This window comes from Mustela erminea, chromosome 4 (assembly GCF_009829155.1).
Source record: "Mustela erminea isolate mMusErm1 chromosome 4, mMusErm1.Pri, whole genome shotgun sequence".
In the NCBI taxonomy this organism is placed as follows: Eukaryota; Metazoa; Chordata; class Mammalia; order Carnivora; family Mustelidae; genus Mustela; species Mustela erminea.
In genome coordinates this window covers 134,834,744-134,856,662 of record NC_045617.1, presented here as the reverse complement: position 1 = coordinate 134,856,662, position 21,919 = coordinate 134,834,744, and the positions used below count along the sequence as shown (strand labels likewise).

Genomic DNA, 21,919 nt, shown 5'->3' with positions numbered 1-21,919 from the left:
AAGAATGCTCTTAGCAAACAGGAATAAAAAGAAGCTTCCCTAACCTGGTAAGACTTAAACATTCATCATCTTTATGTGAAATATTAGAAGGACTGCTGGTAAAGTTGGTTTTAAGACCAGACTGCCTGCTATATTCCTACTAATTAAGATTGCTTTGGTGATCCTAATGAATGCCATAAGAGAAAAAAAAGGAGGCATCAGTATTAGCCAAAATGAGATGATACCATCTTTATTTATAGATTAAATCATTGTATAAACTCATGCAAATACTTCATTATGCATAAATAAATGTATACATATAAATATTTTTAGTATATGTGTTGCTGAAGCAAGCACTATACATAAATGTTTTTAAAGAACTAGAAAGACACTCATATAATTCATGAAAGCTGTGGCTTCTGGGGAAGGGGTAAAAAAATGAGAATGAGGTTAGGTCTGGTGGAATCATGTAAGGTTATTACCATTGTTCCATTTTGTTTAAGAAAATGCACATTATTCCTTGTGGATGGCAAAATCATGTGCTTGTCTCACTGTTCCATTTCACAAGACAGGGAATACCAGCATAGACCTAGATAAAACCTTGAAAGCACTGAAGGTTCCAAAAGGGTAAGAGGTCTGAGGGCTGAGAAGAAGCCATAAGTATATAATTTAGGAATGCTTTGGTATGTGAAATAGAAACCCTAACCAAAAGTTACTTAGACGGGGATTTTTCACACATAAGAAAAAGTCTTGAAGGAGGCAGCCCAGGGCCAGTACCCTGTCCATGCTGTTAACCCAGACCTAGGTTCTTCTGTCTTCAAAACATAGCTGCCTCACCCCTCTCCAGAAGACTCCTGGTTACTTGTCATTGGCCGGAAGTGTGTCACACAGCTCACCTGGCTATAAGGGAGGCTGGGAGACTGAGTACTTAGCTGGGCATTTGTTTCCCTGTAGAGAAGCTGGGATCATAAAGACAAAGAGAAGAGTGGCTTTGGATAGTCAACTCAGAGTCTGCCAGATGGCGTTCCTAACTTCAGGAAGGATGCAGCAAAAATGAATGAGAAGGGGAGGGATCATGGGGAAGACTTGAAGAAAATTTCCGTATTCATTCAGCACACACTTGTGAAGCTCCTACTCTGGTGCTCAGGACAAAATGGGAAGGAGACAGAGGAGTTACAATGTGGGAGGAAGACTGACAAATTAGACAAGTTACAATACAAAATACCGTTAAGTCCTATGATGATGTGGGAATAACGGTCTTAGTGGAGCACAGAGAAATGATGCCGAAGAAGTATGCTGGAAGACTTCCCGTAGAAGGAGAGATCTCAAGAATGAGAAAAGAGTATCAAGAAAAAGAGGAGGTGGGGCACCTGGTGGCTCAGCCAGTTGAGCATCCAGCTCTTGGTTTCGGCTCAGGTCACGTCAGGGTCGTGGGACTGAGCCCCGAGTCTGGCTCTGCACTCAGCGTAGAGTCTGCTTGAGATTCTCTCCATCCCTCTGCCCCTCCCCTCCAATAAATAAATAAGATTTTTTTTTTTAATTAGAAAAAAAAAAAAGGATGGAAAAGAATGTTGTAAGCAGCAAGGATAATATGTATGTAGGCCCGGATGAGAGAATGTGAAGGCTTGCCTGGGGCTGAGGAACTGAAGTAGGAGCTGGAGTATAGATTCTGAGTGGGGCAGAGGAAGGACCTGGTGCCAAAGAGGGAAGCCATGAAGCCAGGTTAAAGAGTTTGTCTATCTTGACTAGAAGGTGATGAAGGATTTTAAGCAGGAGAGTTGTTGGTGTGATCAAATATTGCTTCAGAATGGTCTCTTTAGCAAAAGAGTGGATACTTGATCAAAGGTGGCCAGTCAGGAGACTGAAGCAGCCATCTTGGTTAGAGGTGGCAGGGACCTAATCTAGAAAAACTGCATTAAGTATGGACATAAGTGAAAGTACTCAAGGGACATTTCAGAGATAGGCTCTGTAGGGACTGGTCACTGGGCTTGGAGGGAAGGGAGTAAAGCATGTGCAAGAGTCCAGGCTAACTCCTGGGATTCTTAAATGCATGTTGGTGGTGCCATTCACCATGACAGGGGAGATCCCAGGCTTAGGGGTAAAGCTGGGTTCACTTTTGGGCATGATGACTTTAAGAGGCCTACAGGTAACTGAATATTTGCCTTCAAAACAGGGCTGGGCTGGCGATTTGGGAATTGTTAGTCTACAGATGCTAATCGAAGTTATATAGAAGGAAAAGAAAAGAGCTCTTCATAGGGAACACTCAGGAATCCCAGCATATAAAAATGGGTCTTGGGGAAAAAAAAAAAAGAAAAGAAAAAATAAATGGGCCTTGGAAGAGGTAGGTGTTTGTAGAGAAGCCTGAAAAAAAGCCACCAGAGAAGTAGGGAGAAGACCAGGAGAGTGTAGAAAATATATGGAACCAAGGGAAAAATATAAAGAAGTGCTCAACTAGAAGACAACTAAAAACTAATGACTGAAAAGTATTTAGGTTAGTTAGGAATCTTTCTTGCTTTAAGAGACAAGTATGTAAATTAATAGCAAGTGATGGAACCAATGGCTTAAATAAGTAGATTATTTTTCTTCTATATCAGGAAATCTGGATTTTGATGACTGCAGTGAACTGTATCTAGGTCTTTTCTATCTTCTTCATACTGTGCTGTTAGCATTTGAGTGCCCTCAAGCACTTAATGGCCACATTATGACTATTTCATTTCCAGGCATTACATGTGTGGCTCAGGGTGCGAAGAAGGGAGAATGATACCAGCAAACCCTTCTTTCAAATTCTAAGTAAACTTGTTTCCCAGAAGCCCCGTAATGACTTCCCCTTACATCTTATTGGCTAAAAATGGATCAGAGGGTCTCCCTTATGTACAAGAGAGGCTGAGAGGTGAGAATCTACTCTTCCCGCTTCTATACTAGGAGGCAAAAGGGAGGAAGCTAGAAATGGCTTTCTGGTACCCAAACCAATACCGGTGTTCTTTGGACTTGGAGAACATGGTATAATTAGTGGCTGTGGTGAGAGCTGTTCTAGTGAAATCGAAGAGGAGATAAGCCAGATTGCAGTAGGGCAAGGAGTAGTAAAAAGTGGGGGTAGTAGAGGCACTGAACTTTGAATAGTCATGGAGTACATGTCACTTAGTTGCTAAAAAAAGTCACAGAAGGCTTTTCTCAGTACTCTCAGAATCCACTCTCAGGATGCCTGGGTGGCTCAGTGGGTTAAAGCTTCTGCCTTCGGCTCAGGTCATGATCCCAGAGTCCTGGGATCGAGCCCCATGTTGGGCTCTCTGCTCAGCTGGGAGTCTGCTTCCTCCTTCCTCTCTCTCTCTCTCTCTCTCTCTCTGCCTGCCTCTCTGCCTACTTGTGATCTCTGTCTGTCAAATAAATAAATAAAAAATCTTAAAAAAAAAAAAAAGAACCCACTTTCAGAATCCCGAGTACATGTGATGAATACTATAATAGAGCTACTGGCAGCATGTACGTGACTTTGTGCAGAGTCTTCACGGATTTGTATGGAGAGCAGAGACTGAAGGATGGCAGGGCCGGAGTAGTAGAATGGGAGAGGGGGGCATTAGAATATATAGGTGCTCTTGAGGGGGACAGTGAGTGGGAAGGCTGACCATGGGATCCAAGCTAGAGGAGGAGGCAGGCAAAGCCAAGTGTGGAACAGGTAGACACATACATTTTATCTAATGGTAATGATGGAGAAAAGACAGGAGGATGAGGTCAGAGTGTGAAGTTTGAAAGGCTGAGATCTTAGAGGGTAGAACCATTCCTCATGACAGCAAGGTGTTTATATATAGAAGGGAACAGCTCTTTGGAGTGAAGACCTGTGAAGACAGACTACCAGCAGGCTTATCAATATGAATGTTCACTCATTACTCCTAAAATTCTTGACCAGACATAATTTTAGGATGGTTTTTGACCTGCAAGAGTCATACAGAAGACTATGCCATTTCTCTCGAATCTCAGGCAAAGCAATAAACTTGGCTTGTAGTATTAGATCCTGTATTTGCCATTCTCAATGTATCCCTATTTGTTACCAAAGCAACCTACATTCCATAATATCCGATCAGGACCATCATCTTGTGCTTCGTGGCATAAAACTTGAGGCACTGAGAACTCAGGCCACAAATATTGTAGGAATAACACTTTAAATCCATCCAAGTCGGATGAAGAATTCTAAATAAATTCCATGTTGAATACATTTTGTGTAGCAGATGAAGAGCTGCTTTATCGTTAATCTTCAAAGAGCAAGAAGCATGTCCTCTTGAAGGGAAGCATTATCTGGGTGAAGGTATTTTTCATTCTGAAAGCCTTTTAAGCAGAAGAATCAGGAGAATGAAGTTTGAGGAGTGAAATGGAGAAGAGTCTGAGTGCTAGCACAGTAGGGAGATAGCCAGGAGAAACCAGGGTGTGGCATGGCAGCTGGTAGATGTCAGAGTGTTATAATTTCAGACATGAACATGGGAAGAAAGTCTGTACTTGATTCAGTAAGCAGTGGCAAGCCTTTTGAGCAGTCTTGAAATGCCCTCAAACTGGCTTGGATGAGTTGGCGGATGAGTGGTTAGAAGTTGGGAGAACACTATAGAGAAAAAGATAAAAGGTACCTTTTTGAAAATTTTCTTTTTGGAATTTCAATTTATCTCTGGCAAGAAACCTTGTATCTGCTGCCATCAAAAACAAACAAACAAAAAAAGGCTGTAACAATTCATTTCTAGCGGATGGTAGTAAGATCCTCTTATCTCATTAAATTTAAAATATTTATTAAGCTCTCTGCTCTTTAAGGACTTGGAAGGCAATTCTATTTTGGAGGGTCTCCTGTTTGTGGGATAGTTCCTCATGAGTCCAACTGTGGGTACAGAAATTCATCCTGTCATTTAGTAAATACTTATTGAGGACTTGCTGTATGCCAAAAATTGATGTAGCATGTAGGGGTGTCTTCAAGGAGCTTACATTTGAGGAGGAGGAGGATGTTAGAGATGGTAAGTGCTATGGAGAAAAAGCAGAGCAGAAACAGTGACCTAGGAAAGTACTATCCTTTTCTTCAGATCACTAGCTGGGAATAGATAGGAAAATTAGCTCAGGGAATTACTAACAAGGATCAGCCTGAAATGGTCTTTTATTTCCTTGACCAGCCAGCTCTTTCTAGCTCTGTCTGTCTGGGTAAAACTTCTATTTTTTCAGTCTTTCAGTTTTTCCCCTGCTGGTACCCTCTGTTTTTCAGGTCACAACTGACATACTGCTTTATCAAAAAGGCCAGGCCATTATATTTTTAAAAAAGAGCCCCTTACCTCATGGTCCTTGTAACTAATTTGTCTGTTTTGTATTCACTAGTCTAAAGCCTATTTTGTGTTAATGGGAGGTGCCATGATAACCGTCTCTGGTTCTCATTTGTACCTTACCCTGGCATGTAGTAATTGTTGAATGAATGAATAAATGAAAGAGAAAAAGGCAGGACATTTAAAAGGAGGTGCCTTTCCTATCATTCTAACAAACTGGCTTAATTTCTTAAAATTAGGTTCTTCACTTTGGTTGAAGAAATTGGATAATTGTTTTATAAGGAAACTTCAGTATTTGTTGCATATAGACACCTACATTGCCTTAGGGCAGTATTGATGAGTAGTAGTAATTGATGGGAAGAAATGAATATTAGAATATTAGAATATGTGGATGCAGCCAGTACAAAGTTTCAAATAGAATAAAAATTCCAATTTTTATGAAATTGAAGAAGGAATATACTATCTAGTTTCTCAAAAATGGATTTTAAAAAATCTTACAATTTATAAGAATAATAACATCATATGCACAGTTCGGGATGGATTTGATCATTTTCTTAAACTTCTCTTATATACTATATTTGAATTGACTTTTTTTTAAATTGACATTTAAATTTAACATTGTGCTAGATTTGCCTTATCAAATTAGCAAGATATTTATAAATCTATAGCATAGAAATGTATCTTTTGGTAAGTAACTTGTAAACCATCAATTTCTTAAACCTCCATACATTTCTAGCACCTTAATGAGAATAAATGAAATTCTCATTCATTAAGGATGCTTTAGAAATAAGAGCAGTGATGCCCTTCATGTCTGTCATAACTGATCATTGATACTGATAAAAACAAGAACATCCAGTATTTATTGAGCACTGAACTAAGCAATTTGCAATAGGCTTTTCATATGCAGTAATTTCTACTTGTAACTGTGGAATTTGAGGCACAGAACGGTCAGTGGGGAACCTGTACAAGGTCATACCTCAGTAAGTCACTAAGCAAGGGTTTGGAGCCAGCAGGCAGTTCCACAGCCCACATTGTTAATGACCATGGCATGCTGCCAGTTCTTTGTGCTGCCATTCCTTTACTCATTTCCTTACCCTTGTGTATTACACTGTTGAAGGGACTCTGAATAATTCCTATAGGAATTATTTTAATCAATAAAGATAACTTTAAGCTTCCTGAGAATCTTCTAGAACCCCTCAATAGGAGATTATATTACTAAATGAAAACAGTAGGGCACATAGGATTTTTTTTTCAATTTTTAAGACGTATTTACTCATTTGAGAGACGTACTTAATACGTCATTAAGACGTATTTACTCATTACTCACATGAGCGCGCATGTGATGGGGGGAAGGGAGGAGAAGGAGAGGAAGAGGATGTCAAGCAGACTCCTACTGAGTGTGCAGCCTGAGGCAGGGCGAGATCCCACCACCCTGAGATCATGACCTGAGCAGAAATCACGAGTCAGATGCTTAACTGACAGAGTCACCCAGGTGTTCGTAGGGTCCTTGTTTTCATAATCCAGCTTTGTAATTTCTATACTTGAAGAAATATTTTTTTAGAAGATAAATCCTCTTTTTTCTTGTCTCTCATTTTGCATGGTGACTAAAAAAATGTTCATAAAAAAAAAAAAAACCTCTATCTGTGGTGTTTAGTGGAATTATTTTGTTACCTTTATTACTTTTGGTATATTTATCTCTAATGGTAACATTGGGATCGAAGAGGGAAAATAGAGAACAGAATTCAGGAAAGCAACCTCCTAAATGGAAGAAGATATTTGCAAACAATATATCTGATGGGGGATTAATATCCAAAATATATAAAGAACTTCTACAACTCAACACCAAAAAACACAAATAATCCAATTAAAAAATGGATGAGGACCTGAACAGACATTTTTCCGAAGAGAAATACATATGACCAACAGATACATGAAAAGATGTTCAGTGTCACTAATCATCAGGGAAATGTGAATCAAATACACAATGAGATATCACCTCACATTTGTCAGAATAACTAAAATTAAAAAGACAAGAAATAACAAGCATTGGTAAGGATGTGGCGAAAAGGGAACCCTTGTGTACTGGGAATATAAATTGGTACAACTATTGTGGAAAACAGTATGGAGGTTCTTCAAAAAATTAAAAATAGAACTGCCACATGATCTAGGAATTCTATTACTGGCTAATTACTCCCCCAAAATGAGAAAGCACTAATTTGACAAGATATATGCACCCCTATATTCACTGCAGCATTATTTACAATATCCAAGATATGAAAGCAATTCAAGTATCCATTAATAGATGAATGGGTAAAGAAGATGTGGGGGGTGTGTGTGTGTAGGTGTATAAAGGATACATATAAAGGAATATTAGCCATAAAAAGAATGAAATCTTGCCATTTGCAATGACATGGGTGGAGCTAGAGAGTATTCTGCTAAGTGAAATAAGTCAGTCAGAAAAAGACAAATACCACATGATTTCACTCATATGTGGAATTTAAGAAACAAAACAAATAAGCAATGGGGGTGGGGAAGAGAGAGAGGGGGCAAACCAAGAAACAAACTCTTAACTATAGAGAACAAACTGATGATTATCAGAGGGGGGCAGTGGGAGATGGGAGAAACAGATGATGGGGTGATTAAGGAAGGTGCTTGTCATGATGAGCACTGGGTGATGTATGGAAGCGTTGAATCACTCTACCGTACACCTGAAACTAATATGCTCTATATGTTAACTAACTGTAATTTAAATAAAAACTAAAAAAAATAAAGATGATGAAGATCTGGTGTATATATATATATATATATACATATATATATATATACACACACATATATATGTATATATGTGTGTATATATATGTGTATATGTATATATATATACATATATATATATGAATATTATCCGGCTATAAAAAAGAAAGAAATCTTGCCATTTATGATAACATGGATGCGCCTAGAGTACTATGCTACGTGAAACAAGTCAGAGAAGAACAAATACCATATGCTTTCATGTATATGAGGAATCTAAAAGGTAAAAAAAAAACATAAATGAACAAAAAACCAGACTCAAATAAAGGGAACAAACTGGTGGTTGCTGGGGGGTGGGGGTAGATGAGAGAAATAGGTAAAGGGGATTATGAGGTACAAACTTCCAGTCGTGAAATAAATAAATCACAGAGACACAAAGTAGAGCAAAGGGAATAGAGTAAATAATATTGTAATAATATCAGATGGCGACTACACTTACCATGGCGAGCATTTCATAATGTACATAACTGTTGAATCACTATGTTATATACCTAAAACTAATGTAACATTGTATGTCAGCTAAACTTCAATAATAAAAATTAAGAAAAAAAATTTTTAAAAGAACTATTTCTAAAGTTTGGTTGCTTCTGAATTTTTGTTGACCTGAACCACTTAACTTTATGGGCTGCTTGTTTAAAGCAGAGGTAATGATATAGAAATCCTCAGTTCAAGTTACATCACTAAATTTGCTAACAGCGTTTGTGATTTTCTTCCCCTCTCCACTTTAGTGTTTCATATTTATCTGTTAAGTTCTAGAAAGAGAAAATTTGGAAGGGGACCTTTTAGAAAAGCACAATTAAACTGATGAGGGAAATATGGGAAGGCACCCAGAAAGGAAGATTAATGGTAATCCTTTCACCATTGTGTTTAAAGCAGAATTTCAGATAGAACATAATCATGCACCTGTACCAAACTGCCTTGAGATATACAGAAGAGAGAGGACTTCCTTTTAAGGAGGAGGGAAGATCACAGTTACCCAACGTGAATACTAGTGTAAGAAAGCCAACAGCATAAGTTGTGTTTCAAATCCTCTGTCCCTGTACATGAAGGTTTTTTTTTGTTTGATTTCAGAATGAAGAGAAAGTTCTATTCTTGGGATGAATGTATGAACTTGAGAGAAGTTAAGGTAAGATCCTACAGGTATAAAGAACCCTAGGAGGCCTTCTCTCTGCCTCACCCTGTCTTATTTATGAGGATGGTAGCTAAAGGGATTGTTCTGTTCTTTGTAGGAAACGTTCCAAAATAATTGTATTTCTTATGTTTTTTTTTCTTTATCTTCCAAAGTAATTTCTCATTTCTTTCCCGAATGTCAGTAGAGGACAAGAGAAAAAACTATACACTCATATTTCAATGTATACTCACTTTTAAGAGCATTTTAATTCATGTTATCAAAGGAAAGACAACTTTTAATTACTACATACCATTTCTATTTTATGCTGTATGTTTTTGTATATTTTATGTGCATAAATTTCTGGATACCTTTGTATGGAACTTTACATAGTTAAGTCAGAAAAAACTTAGGCCTAGTGAATAGACTGAGAAAAAGAAAGTGACAGATTGAAATGTTTGGCAGGTATTATTGGCTTGGTTTATTTTTCAATTAGCAATAATCGCACCTCAGATAAACCTCATTGGCTACGATACTGGCTTGGTTTATTTTTGTGCTTACATTCATTACTTAAAACAATTACTGCTTACTTTAAAATTGGTATTTTAAGATGTTCTATAGACATTAAAACTTAATTCACTCATGAATGCAGAAGAAATGGAAGATTACTTAAGGTAATTATCATAGAGATTGATGAGATTTTGCCGACTTCAATAACTTTGCTTTAAGAATTTTAATGCTGATTTGCTGTGTTACAGTCTCTGAAGAAACTCAATCATGCCAATGTGATTAAACTTAAAGAAGTTATCAGAGAAAATGACCATCTCTATTTTATATTTGAATATATGAAAGAAAACCTCTATCAATTAATGAAAGACAGGTATGTCTTTATTTGATAAAAACTATAATGTTTTCCCTGTTATCTCCTCTGTGAGTTCCTTGGAACCCTTCAATATGTTACACTTAACAGTGTACAGACTTAGCACTCCAAGAGGTGGATGTAAATTAATCAGCTGTTACCTTTATAACCCTGAAGAAGAACCAGCGATGACATAGTCACCATTTTTCATAGTCATCATTTTTCTGACCATTTTTACCACCTTATCTATCTATACTTTTGAAACAAAATCTATCTATAGTTTGGCTTATTGGTTTGTTTTTTAAGTAGGCTCTTTGCCCAGTGGAGCATAACATGGGGCTTGCACTCATGACCCTGAGATGAAGACCTGAGCTGAGATCAAGAGTCAGACCCTTAAACCAAATGAGTCAATCAGGCACCCCCAAAATCCTTCTATAGTTTTAATACTAATAAAGCCAGACGTGAACAAAATTGAGATTACCTTCATTGCTCTCGCAAGCAAATTGTGAAAGGTGAATGAAAAAAGGGAGGAAGGGAATGAGTTTTCGTGAAGGGATCTAATAAGTTTATTTGTTAGAATGTTTAAGTGAACGATAAAACTTAATGTGTTACCAATCGCAAAGAAATTCTCATTTTCATTTTTAAACCCATGAACAGAATCTCTAAAGAGAGCTTCAGGTATCTGCCTTGAGCTTGGGGAGGCTAATATTTTGGTGGTAACTGATGGTCACATGTGGGAGATTAATGACCATTTTACCTGCTTTTAAAGCCAGAGTTGTTCGACAGAAGATCCTAAAATACTTTAGAAATAAACTTCCCAGTGGAACGATGACTGCTGTCTCTCTATTTCTTTCATAAACACATCATGTACACACTCAAGGTAATCCTTAGGGCTGGTGAGTGAAGTTTTCTTTAAGCATTTTTTTCCTTTTTCAAAAAATACTTACTGAATGCCTATTGGGTTCCACAAGCTACCATTATAACATTAATAGCAGTTAAAATTAAAAAAAATTTTGCCCCTCAAATCAGTGTTTGTTTTTCTAGAGTTCTTTCTAGCCCTTGATCCCAGCCATGCCTGTTTTTTTTAACATAGTTGCAATTTTAATGGTGATCATTTTTTTATTTGATTGATTGACTTACAAGCATTTTGTTATGCTGATACATAATCTTCACAATTACTATAGTTAGTATGTTCTGCTAAATGACTCTAGCATGTTTCACTTATCTCTTTAAACTTTTTTTTTTAAGATTTTATTTATATATTTGACAGAGATCACAAGTAGGCAGAGAGGCAGGCGGAGAGAGAGAGGGGGAAGCAGGCTCCCTGCTGAGCAGAGAGCCCGATGTGGGGCTCGATCCCAGGACCCTGAGATCATGACCTGAGGCAAAGGAAGAGGTTTTAACCCACTGAGCCACCCAGGCGCCCGATCTCTTTAAACTTCTTAAAAGAAATAACAATTAGGAGAATAGATTGGTAATTATAGTTTATAATATTGATGGAATTATTTTGTAGCCATTAAAGGTGACAGCTATGAAGATTATGAAAATGCCTGAGTGGATAAAAAACAGAAATCAAAATCATAATTATTTGACACTGATACTTAATATAAAAGTTATACATGTAAATGCATTAGGACTGGGTTAGAACACTGAAAAATCCAAATAGTTTCTTAATCAGGTGACGGGCAATCTTAAATTTTTGGCTTCTAATAATTACGCTCTTTGAAATGTATGGAGTGGGGCACCTGGGTGGCTCAGTCGGCTAAGCGGCTGCCTTTGGCTCAGGTCATGATCCTGGGCTCCCTGATGCATGGGCAGTCAGCTTCTCCCTCTCCCTGCCGCTCCCCCTGCTTGTTCTCTCTTTGTCTCTCTCTCTGTCGAGAAAATAAATAAAATCTTTAAAAACATAAAATAAGTAAAATGTATGGAGTGATAAACCTATGCGTGATATATTAAGATATATGTGTTGAAGAAAAAGAAATTAAGTAATTAAGTAAATATAAATATTTGAAATGTTATACTTTTATCTGATTTAAAAAATATATAAGGGGCACCTAGCTGGCTCCGTCGGTAGAGCGTATGACTCTTGATCTCGGGGTTGTGAGCTAGAGCCCTACTCTGGATGCAGAGATTACTTAAATATGTATAGATATATAAAATATAAAAATATAAAAAATAAAAAAATATAAATATATATATATGTCTGTGTGTGTGTTTTCTTCCTTAAGATATATATCTTATTTTTCCTTAAGATATATATATATATGTGTGTGTATATGTGTGTATTTTTTTCCTTAAGATTTTATTTATATATATATAAAATATATATAGATCCATGTATATTTATATAGATATATATCTATATCTGTTATTAGAAGTGCTTAGTGCAATAGTAAATGAACACTAAAAAGAATCAACTTTGGAATTTCATGATTCAATTCCAGATTTCTAAATTAACTGGAACTAAAAATGATATTGTTTGAATATTATTTAATGTCAAAGGTATAAATTTAACAATTAACAATTGTACATGGTAAAGAGCTATCTGAGGTTAAGTGGTATTTTTACACCTTGTTTTTGGTAGCTTAACTTCCTGAACATTGTTTTAAGGATGAAGATTAAAAGTCTATTTTATTCACGTAAACTTTTTTATCTATTTTACCTGAAGGCCAATATACAGAAATCCTTGCTTCAATGCTATAACTGTATCTTTAATTTATAGCATTTTTATAAATTTAAATTGTTGGCAAGGATAAAAATATTTTGTTTCTTTTAAAATTTATTTTATTGTTTATGAAAATGAGTTTTAAAAATATTTCAATAATATGTGATCAATACTATTTTCAATTTTGATGTAAGACCAGACTTTATCTTTGTCTATTGTGTGTTCTTAGCCCATTTGGTGGTATATTTTAAAACACTACATAAACATGATATAGTTAACATTACTCAAAAATAAGCCATTTTCTACACATTGAGAACATTTTGAATAAACTAATCTAATCAATCATGCTGTAACAAAGATGGTAGAAAATGTTGAAATTATGATGAGCTTTCGAAGTTCAAAATACTTCCAAAACAGCATGGTTTCAGGGTCAAAGAATTAATTTAGGATCAAAAAATAAAAATCAAAAACATTAATTTGTGGCATGTTAGCAATTAATGTTTGTCTTAATTTAGTCCCTATTAAGATCTTACTTTAGACTTCATATAAATTCCATAAAAAGCCCCTCTGTCCAGTACAGTAGCTACTAGTCACATGGGACTCTTGAACTCTTAAAAATGTGGCTAGTCTGGATTGAGATGTGCTTTAAATGTAAAATTAAAATACACATCAGACTTCGAAAACTTGGTACAAAAAAAAAGGAAACTGATTAATTTTTATATTGATCACATGTTGAAATAACATCTAGTATATATAAAATAAAATATATTGTTAAAATTAATTTCACATTTCATTTGTTTTTTTAATGTGGCTACTAGAGAAAATTTAAATACATAAGTGGTTCTCATTTGTGGCTCTTACTATATTTCCACTGGACGGTACTAGTAGACAATATAGAACGGAAGCAGTTATGCCCCTAAAACTCTTTTTTTTTTTTTTTAAGATTTTTATTTATTTGACAGACAGATCACAAGTAGACAGAGAGGCAGGCAGAGAGAGAGAGGAGGAAGCAGGCTCCCTGCTGAGCAGAGAGCCTAATGTGAGGCTCGATCCCAGGACCCTGGGATCATGACCTGAGCCGAAGGCAGAGGCTTTAACCTCTGAACCATTCAGGCGCCCACCACTTGGCTTATCTGATGGATATCAGTTTTCCAATTTACTTTGCTCCTCTCAGGACAGTTTAAAATTTAGCTGAGTATCTGTGCAACACATCCATTACTGGATTTGAGTTTTTATCAAACATCAAAACAGACAAAAATTCTAATTGTCATGTTTTAAATGTGTAACCTTAACAACTATAAAGCTATAAATCACACCCTTAACCATGATCATGAAACCAACAGGGGTTCCAAGGGAGGAGGAACATCTGCTCTCTTCTTTTGGTTGGTTGGTTAACAGAATTACACGACTGTTTATTTGTTCCTGTCTTTACAGAAACAAGCTGTTCCCTGAGTCAGTCATCAGAAATATTATGTATCAAATATTGCAGGGGCTGGCATTTATCCATAAACATGGTAAGTTTAAATTTCCTTTCCTTGCCTCTTTAGATTACTGTCAAGGTCATGCACAGAAATCATATATGATCTGTTAAATAGTGTTATGCTGAATAACTACGGATTTGGAGTATGGGCTGTACACACTGACAATTTTATTTTTAAAAACCTAGAATTTCTATAATTCCATATAACACAGAATTTCTGTACTCTTTAACTATCTTCCTCTACAGCAGAATTTGTTAACACTTTGATCATCAGCCTTTGCTCTCAGTTATCATACACCCATCCCACAACCTCATTCCCCAATTGTACCATGGAAATGAAAACAAAACAAACAAAATGCCCTTCTTTTGGAAAAGATTGGAATGCTTTGATCACATGACCACTTATCAACATTTAAACAGTTTAAAGCACCAGTGCTATGATATTTTATAGTTTTCTTAGTATTTACATTTAGTTTCTGTTCTTTGAGTGAAATTAAAGTGCTTGTTCTTGTTTCTATGAAATTCTATTTATGTGATCTTCATTTATAGTTTTTTATGTTATCAAGCCAAAATAATTCATCCAAAAAGTTAACATGATTATTATGAAAATATTTGGCAAATATTTGTTTAGAATCCCTAGATGTTTAGATATTAAATGGAAAGAGTTTATGCCAGATTATCACTGTATTATGAACAGAGGCATTTGAAAATCCCCATCGTTAGCGTGTTTTCATGTTTCATCGCATATTTTGTATTTTCTCCTTTTCCCTTTAACTGTTACAGGAAGTAATTTATTTTCTAAAAACTCTATTTATCATTTGTTCCATATAAGCATTGTCAGAATATTCCTGAACCCCACTTTTTTTGTCCTTTAAAAGTCTAAACCCTAATTAAGAAGGGCATGAGATGTGATGAGCACTGGATGTTATAAGCAACTGATGAATTATGGAATTCTACATCTGAAACTAATGATGTACTACCATATGTTGGCTAATTGAATTTAAGTTTTAAAAAAGAAAAAGAAGGAAGATGTTAAAAATAGAAAGTCTAAAGCCTATGATGATATACTACAATCCATTGATTAAAGTCATTTATTAATCACATGGAAACAAAGATATATTCTATTTTAATTGTTCATAATGAATTTTTGATATTCAGCCTATTTTCAAACACTGGCCAGCATGGTAACTCATGATATTTGCCGGAGTTAATTTATGCCAGTAGAAACAAGTGTAGTGTGGTAAAATCAAAAGCATTATGAATTATTTGATTTTGGAAACAACTTTGTGATAATTGATATTTTTCAGGTTAGTGATAAAACAGGTTTCCATTCCTTGGATATATATATATATGATATATATGATATATTCCTTGGAGATATATATATATATATATATATATATATATATATATATACTACCAGCAACCTCAGAGTGAAAGTGGTTGAAGGAAGAAGTTAGTTTGGGGGTTAAAAACTGCTGTTACAAGTAAATAATATGAATAACGTATGGTTGGTTATACAACCAATGATACAGTGATTGGGGACACCAGATCCCAAGAACAACAGACAGTGTTACGAATGCTACATTATTCTTGCTGTAGTGGAGAAGATCTCAGATGTAATATTTTGAGTAAATATTTTTAAATAGTAGCTAACTAAAAACAAGACTATTATTTTAGTTAAAATAAGGACCAAGTTACTGATATATTTGTGAGAATGGGGGAAATGTCAACTGTACAGATACACAATTGGTGTCATTCTGTATGATTTTATGTTGCTTTACTCACCACCACGTGTGCTTCTGTTCTGGTCTTCATGTTACAAAAGTGCAGTGTATTTCCCTTGCAAGTTCGGAAAATGGATCTCAACAACTAGTTTGAGTAAGAAGTCCCAGATAAACTGAGGACAAAACTGTTGTAGATGTCACATACACAGAGTCCACACAGGCTTAGCAGGAATCAAAAAGCTCGGGCTTAAGATTTGACTTAAAATCTTTAGGCTACAACTACATGAAAACCCCCTCATGACGATGACTACAACTGATGACCAGGACCCTTATGGATTCTCTCACCTTGCAAGGTCACTAGAAGACAGGCCATCTGTCTACAGCCAGCAAGCTTTAGATACCCCTTAGAAATATATGAAGAGGGGCACCTGGGTGGCTCAGTGGGTTAAAGCCTCTGCCTTTGGCTCAGGTCATGATCCCAGGGTCCTGGGATAGAGCCCCGCATCGGGCTCTCTGCCCAGTGGGGAGCCTGTTTCTTCCTCTCTCTCTGCCTGCCTCTCTGCCTACTTGTGATCTCTCTCTGTCAAATACATAAATAAAATCTTAAAAAAAAAAAAAAGAAATGTACAAGAGGGCTTTCATGTTCTTCTTGCTGCATTTTCTGCCTCAGTTTCATTGCCCTGCCTCTCAGCTTCAGTAACCACTTATTTTACATACTGAATTGGTAAATAATTGGATTTTTCAATAAGGCAGCTGCCAGGGGAGAACTGAGCTATTAAATAAAGTAATTGTAAATGAAGTAACTGGATAAAATGTGTGGAGTTCTATTTTTGTTTAATGGACTTTTCAAACAAGTGATGTAAGCCTGATTATGTAGCTTTGCTGGGGCTTTAATTAGGTTTCTTCTCTCTGGGCATCTCCCTCCTCATTTACTACACAATAGTGACCATAATACCTCCTTCAAGTTGTGCATATTACTGGAGATAATTGGAATGTGGCAGTATCTAGCCCAAGTGCTTGAACTTACTGGATTCACAAACAGAAATATGTGTTAAGTGGGTATTTTAAGTGGCCTCATATACTGTGTGAACTTCCTTATCAAATTTTGAAAGCAGGGTCCCCAACTCCATCAGTTTTAAGATAATAAATATGGATTTTTCTCCCCAAGTTCACATCCCTAATTACAACAGAGAGGCTCAGTTATATTTTGTTGAGAAGTCAAATATGTTTAGACATAATGCTCAATTACTGTTTTTCCTCTCTACGTTACCAAGGTTTTTTTCATAGGGATATGAAACCAGAAAACTTGCTTTGTATGGGTCCAGAACTTGTGAAAATTGCTGATTTTGGACTTGCAAGAGAATTAAGATCACAGCCACCATATACTGATTACGTATCTACCAGATGGTGAGTACCTTTATGCAACTCTGTAGAGGCAGAAGTAAGTCTATGTTGAAGCTTTACTATAGTGTGTCATTAACATAGCTTTCTAGAGGTTCCATTTTGAGTATTTAAAACAAAATATTAAACTGAATTTTGCATTCTGTGGAGGGAGAAGGACTGGGTCACAACTATTCTGAAGGAAAAGAGATTTCATTCAGTCATTCATTCAACAAACACTTGTTGAGCACCTACTATGTGCTAGGCACTATTTCAGGCATGCGGAACACAGAAGTGAACGAAACAGAAAAACCATCAATCTCATGCTGCTTACATGACATCCCATATATAAATAAGCAAGTTAGGGTGCCTGGGTGGCTCAGTCATTAAGCGTCTGCCTTTGGCTCAGGTCATGATCCCAGGGTTCTGGGACCGACCCCTACCTCAGGCTCCCTGCTCAGTGGGAGCCTGCTTCTCCCTCTCCCTTTGCCTGCTGCTCCCCTGGTTGTGCTCTCTCTCTCTCTCTCTCCCCCTGTCTGTCAAATAAATAAATAAAATATTAAAACAAAATAAAACCAAAAAAACCCAAATAAGCTAAAAATATCACGAGTTACAGAAAGACATTCACATGTTCATGTCTCAAACTCCAAACTACCCAAATGTCCATCACATGCAGCATAATATATATTCATCCAGTGGGATGCCTTACAGCAAAGTGAACCAAACTCACTACATGCAACAATATGACCGAGTCTCACAGATATAATGCTGAGAGTAAGAGGCCAAACAGACAAAAAAAAAAAAAAAAAAAAAAGTACCTATGGTATGATTCCATTTCTACAAAATACAAAAACAGAAAACTAATCTCTGCTGTTAGAAGTCAGGGTAGCAGTTACTTGAATAGTGACTGCCAGAGTGCAAGAGAGGGGCCTCCTGGGATGCTGATAACACCCAGGTTCTTGATCTTGGCACTGGGTCAGTGGGTATATTCTATTTGTGACAATTCATCAAGTTGTCCTCTTACGATACATGCATTTTTCTGCATGTGTATTACATTCCAATAAAAACAAGAATATCTGTATATCAGATGATGATACATTATTATGGAGAAGAATAAAATATGGAAACGGACAGGGAGTAGGAGGGCTAGGGGAGGGAAAGTGCATGCTGCTATTTCAAACAGAGGGTCTCTCTGAGAAGGAGATGCCAAGGCACAGAGCTTTCAGGCAAAGAAAATGCTCAGTGTAGAGGCCTTGAGACAGGAAAGCCATGTGTGAATTCTGCAGAAGGAAATGGGGCAAGATTTCAGGTCCTTACAGGTCATCATAAGGACTGTGATGCCTTGTTAATCTTCGTGAACTGGGGAGCCCCTGGAGAATGCTGAGAAGAGGTGCGATGGGGTCTACCAGGTCTTAAAAGTATCACTCTCACTGGTAGGTTAAAAACAGATTTTAGAAGAGCAAGGGAAGAAGCAGGGAGACCAGGTAGGAGACTGTTACACTGGCAGGGAATGATAGTGACTTGGATCTGGTGGCCATGGAGGTGCTATTTTTAAAGTAGGGCAGCCAGGATTTCCTGATGAATCAGATGTGCGGTATAAGATAAAGGAGTCGATGATTCTAAGGGGGTTTTTATTTTGTTTTGCTTTGTTTACTGAGCATCTGGAAGGATGGTGTCAGCACTAATTGAGATGGGGAATACTGGGGAGCTTCTGGGGAGAAGAAGCACAGTTCCGTTTTTGGTATCTATTTTCAACTGGGTAAATATAGACGCTATACTGAAATGGAATGCAATTGAGAAGACTTGTTTTCAACATCTAAACTTGGCAAGACTTTCAAAACTATTAATTTTATCTCATAAAAATATCAAAATATAGTAACAAGTACTGGCAAGGACACAGAGAAACTGGATCCGTCATACGTTGCTGGGGTGAATGTAAAATGCACGGGAGAGTCCAGAGTTCCTCGGTGGTTTAGCATATAGTTCCCGTGGGATCTGAAATTCCATACCTCTGCACCTCAGAGAAAGGAAAACACACACCCACACAAAAACTTATATATGAATGTTCACAACAGCATTCCTTATACTAGCCAAAAATTGGAAACAACCCAAGTGCCCATCCACTGATGAATGGATAACTAAAGTGTGCGACAGCCATATAATGGAATATTATTTGGTGGTAAAAAGAATGAAGTACTGATAGGTGCTACAATACAACCTGGATGCACCGAGAAAACACATTAAGTGGGGCGCCTGGGTGGCTCAGTCGGTTAAACGACTACCTTCGGCTCAGGTCATGATCCCAGAGTCCTGGGATCGAGCCCTGAGTCGGACTCCCTGCCCAGTGGAGAGTCTGCTTCTCCCTCTCCCTCTGCCTGCCCCTCTGCCTATTTATGCTCTCTCTCTCTCTGTCAAATAAATAAATAAAATCTTAAAAAGAAAAAAAAAAGCCATGCTAAGTGGAAGAAGCCAGGCCACAAGGATTGGACAGAATATGGTTCCACTGGTGTGAAGTACACACAATAGGCAAATCTCTAGAGACAGAAAGTAGACTAGCGCTGGGGGTACAGGGACATTTGAGAGGTGTGAAGTTTCTTTTGGGGCCAATGAAAATATTCAAAATTGAATGTGATAATGGATTACACACTCACTGAATATATTTAAAGCCCCTGAGGCATACGCTTCTAAATGGATGTGCTGTATGTTATTCAAACTATATCTCAATAAACCTGTCAAAGAAAGGTACTCGGAACAGAAGCAAAAAGGCAATACTGTGAAATATCTGGGCTGCTAAATCTACACATTTCAGTGTGAAAAAAGGAGTTAGAATTTAGACTACTTTTCCACCAGGTACCTTTGCTCTCATAAATAGGGTATTTTTCTGCACTGAAGATATTGTCAGTTGCGGGAACTGAGTCCACTGAAGGAATCAGCACTTTCAATCTGATAAGTAAAAAGAAGAGGAAAACCCCACTACTTAGAGATAGTCTTTGTTCATCTTTTGTTTTCTATCCTTCATATAAATACTTCATGGATATATTTTATAAATTATGCTACTGTTCTCATTAAGAATACCTCTGCTTCTGTTCAGATCCCCCCCAACCCTGTCTTATAGTACTTATTTCCATATTGATTCATTTGAGTTCCTAACCTAGCCCACTTGGACATTTCATTTATGTTTGTCTCCAACTCCACCAACTGTTTGTAGTCAGGGAAAATGTGTTATGTCCAACTGAGCCCCACCATGCTATGCAAATGCCAAATACGTAGAAGCCACTTAGTACTGGTTCCTTGATTGAAATGTATAACGAAACCCTGCCATTTTTCCATCTTTCCAACTCCAACCAAAATGGCCTGTTTTGATTTGTTTTCTATTTCCACAGGTATCGCGCCCCTGAAGTTTTACTAAGATCTTCAGTATACAGCTCTCCCATTGATATATGGGCTGTTGGGAGTATAATGGCTGAACTATATACATTAAGACCACTTTTCCCAGGGACAAGTGAGGTCGATGAAATCTTTAAGATTTGCCAAGTTTTAGGGACTCCCAAAAAAGTGAGTACTCATGTCCTTAAGTTGTTATAACTTTTGATTATGATTTTTACCTAGCTATCTGATATTTTCATTTTCAAATAGGCATATGCTTTAATGGTTATTTTTCTTATCCTTTTTTTTTTTTAATTGGGTGGGATAAGAAGCCAGAATCCTTCAAGACAAGAAAAAAGGGTTCTTACCTTTAAGAACTTAAGGGAACATTCTATTTAGAATTCTGTATATTTACTTTGGGTTCATGACCAGTTGATGACCTCGTGGCCATCCTTGCTTAGACTCTTTCCCATTTACTCTGCGAATATTCATTGGCATCAATTCTAGAATCCCAGGTTCCTGGACCATTTCCTCTTAACCTTTCCTGTTTCATTTTACATACCTCTGCCTCGGGTATTTGATTCCTCGACCTGAGTACTTCCCAATTAACTACCACATTCAGCCAGACCTTACTTTCTGATATGTACTTAGTAAGTACATATAATTACAGCCTAATTATGTTAGTATATGGCTTGTAGTTAAAATTAGACAAGTAATTAAAGCTTCGTGTAATTTGTTATTTCCTAACTATGTGCAGTTTCTAACAGTGGATGCAATGTCTAACATGATGAGGGACTTTGGAATGATCAGCTGTTTGTATAAACCACTTGTGCCTTATTTATTCTAAGTCGGCTGGGTATCATCATTAAGATCTAAAACACGGACAAGAGTTTAATATTCTTTCTATACTACATATAGCACTGAGTTGTAGGTCTGGTATTTCATTCTGTTTCTATAAATCAACACTAAACCACCAGTGATTGTTACATTATACCTGTGTTTTAAATTGATCACTAAAAACCATTTCGTTTTTGCTCTCCTGTCCCACCCACTTATATATGCCTTAAACAGAGTGACTGGCCAGAAGGGTACCAGCTTGCATCCTCTATGAACTTCCGTTTTCCCCAGTGTGTTCCTATAAACCTAAAAACTCTTATTCCCAATGCCAGTAATGAAGCGATTCAGCTTATGACTGAAATGTTGAATTGGGATCCGAAGAAGCGACCAACAGCAAGTCAGGTAAGAGGAATCCCTCTGTTACA

At 36.9% G+C, this 21,919-nt stretch overlaps 1 protein-coding gene and 1 pseudogene across 7 annotated transcripts in view; one reads left to right on the top strand and one right to left on the bottom strand.

The window, feature by feature from the left end:
• Nucleotides 1–21,919, top strand: part of MAK (male germ cell associated kinase) — a 57,991-nt gene that overhangs the window by 8,344 nt on the left and 27,728 nt on the right. For 6 of the 7 annotated variants that reach the window (XM_032341092.1, XM_032341093.1, XM_032341098.1 and 3 more), the window contains 6 exons: nt 9,144–9,198; nt 9,939–10,060; nt 14,139–14,218; nt 17,186–17,318; nt 20,675–20,846; nt 21,729–21,896. In XM_032341092.1, the coding sequence (XP_032196983.1) occupies nt 9,144–9,198; nt 9,939–10,060; nt 14,139–14,218; nt 17,186–17,318; nt 20,675–20,846; nt 21,729–21,896 (730 nt within the window). Of the gene's footprint in view, nt 1–2,833; nt 2,870–9,143; nt 9,199–9,938; nt 10,061–14,138; nt 14,219–17,185; nt 17,319–20,674; nt 20,847–21,728; nt 21,897–21,919 lie in introns of those variants that run through there. The other variant, XM_032341095.1, reaches the window with a different exon arrangement.
• On the bottom strand, nt 9,651–9,717 carry LOC116589525 (annotated as a pseudogene).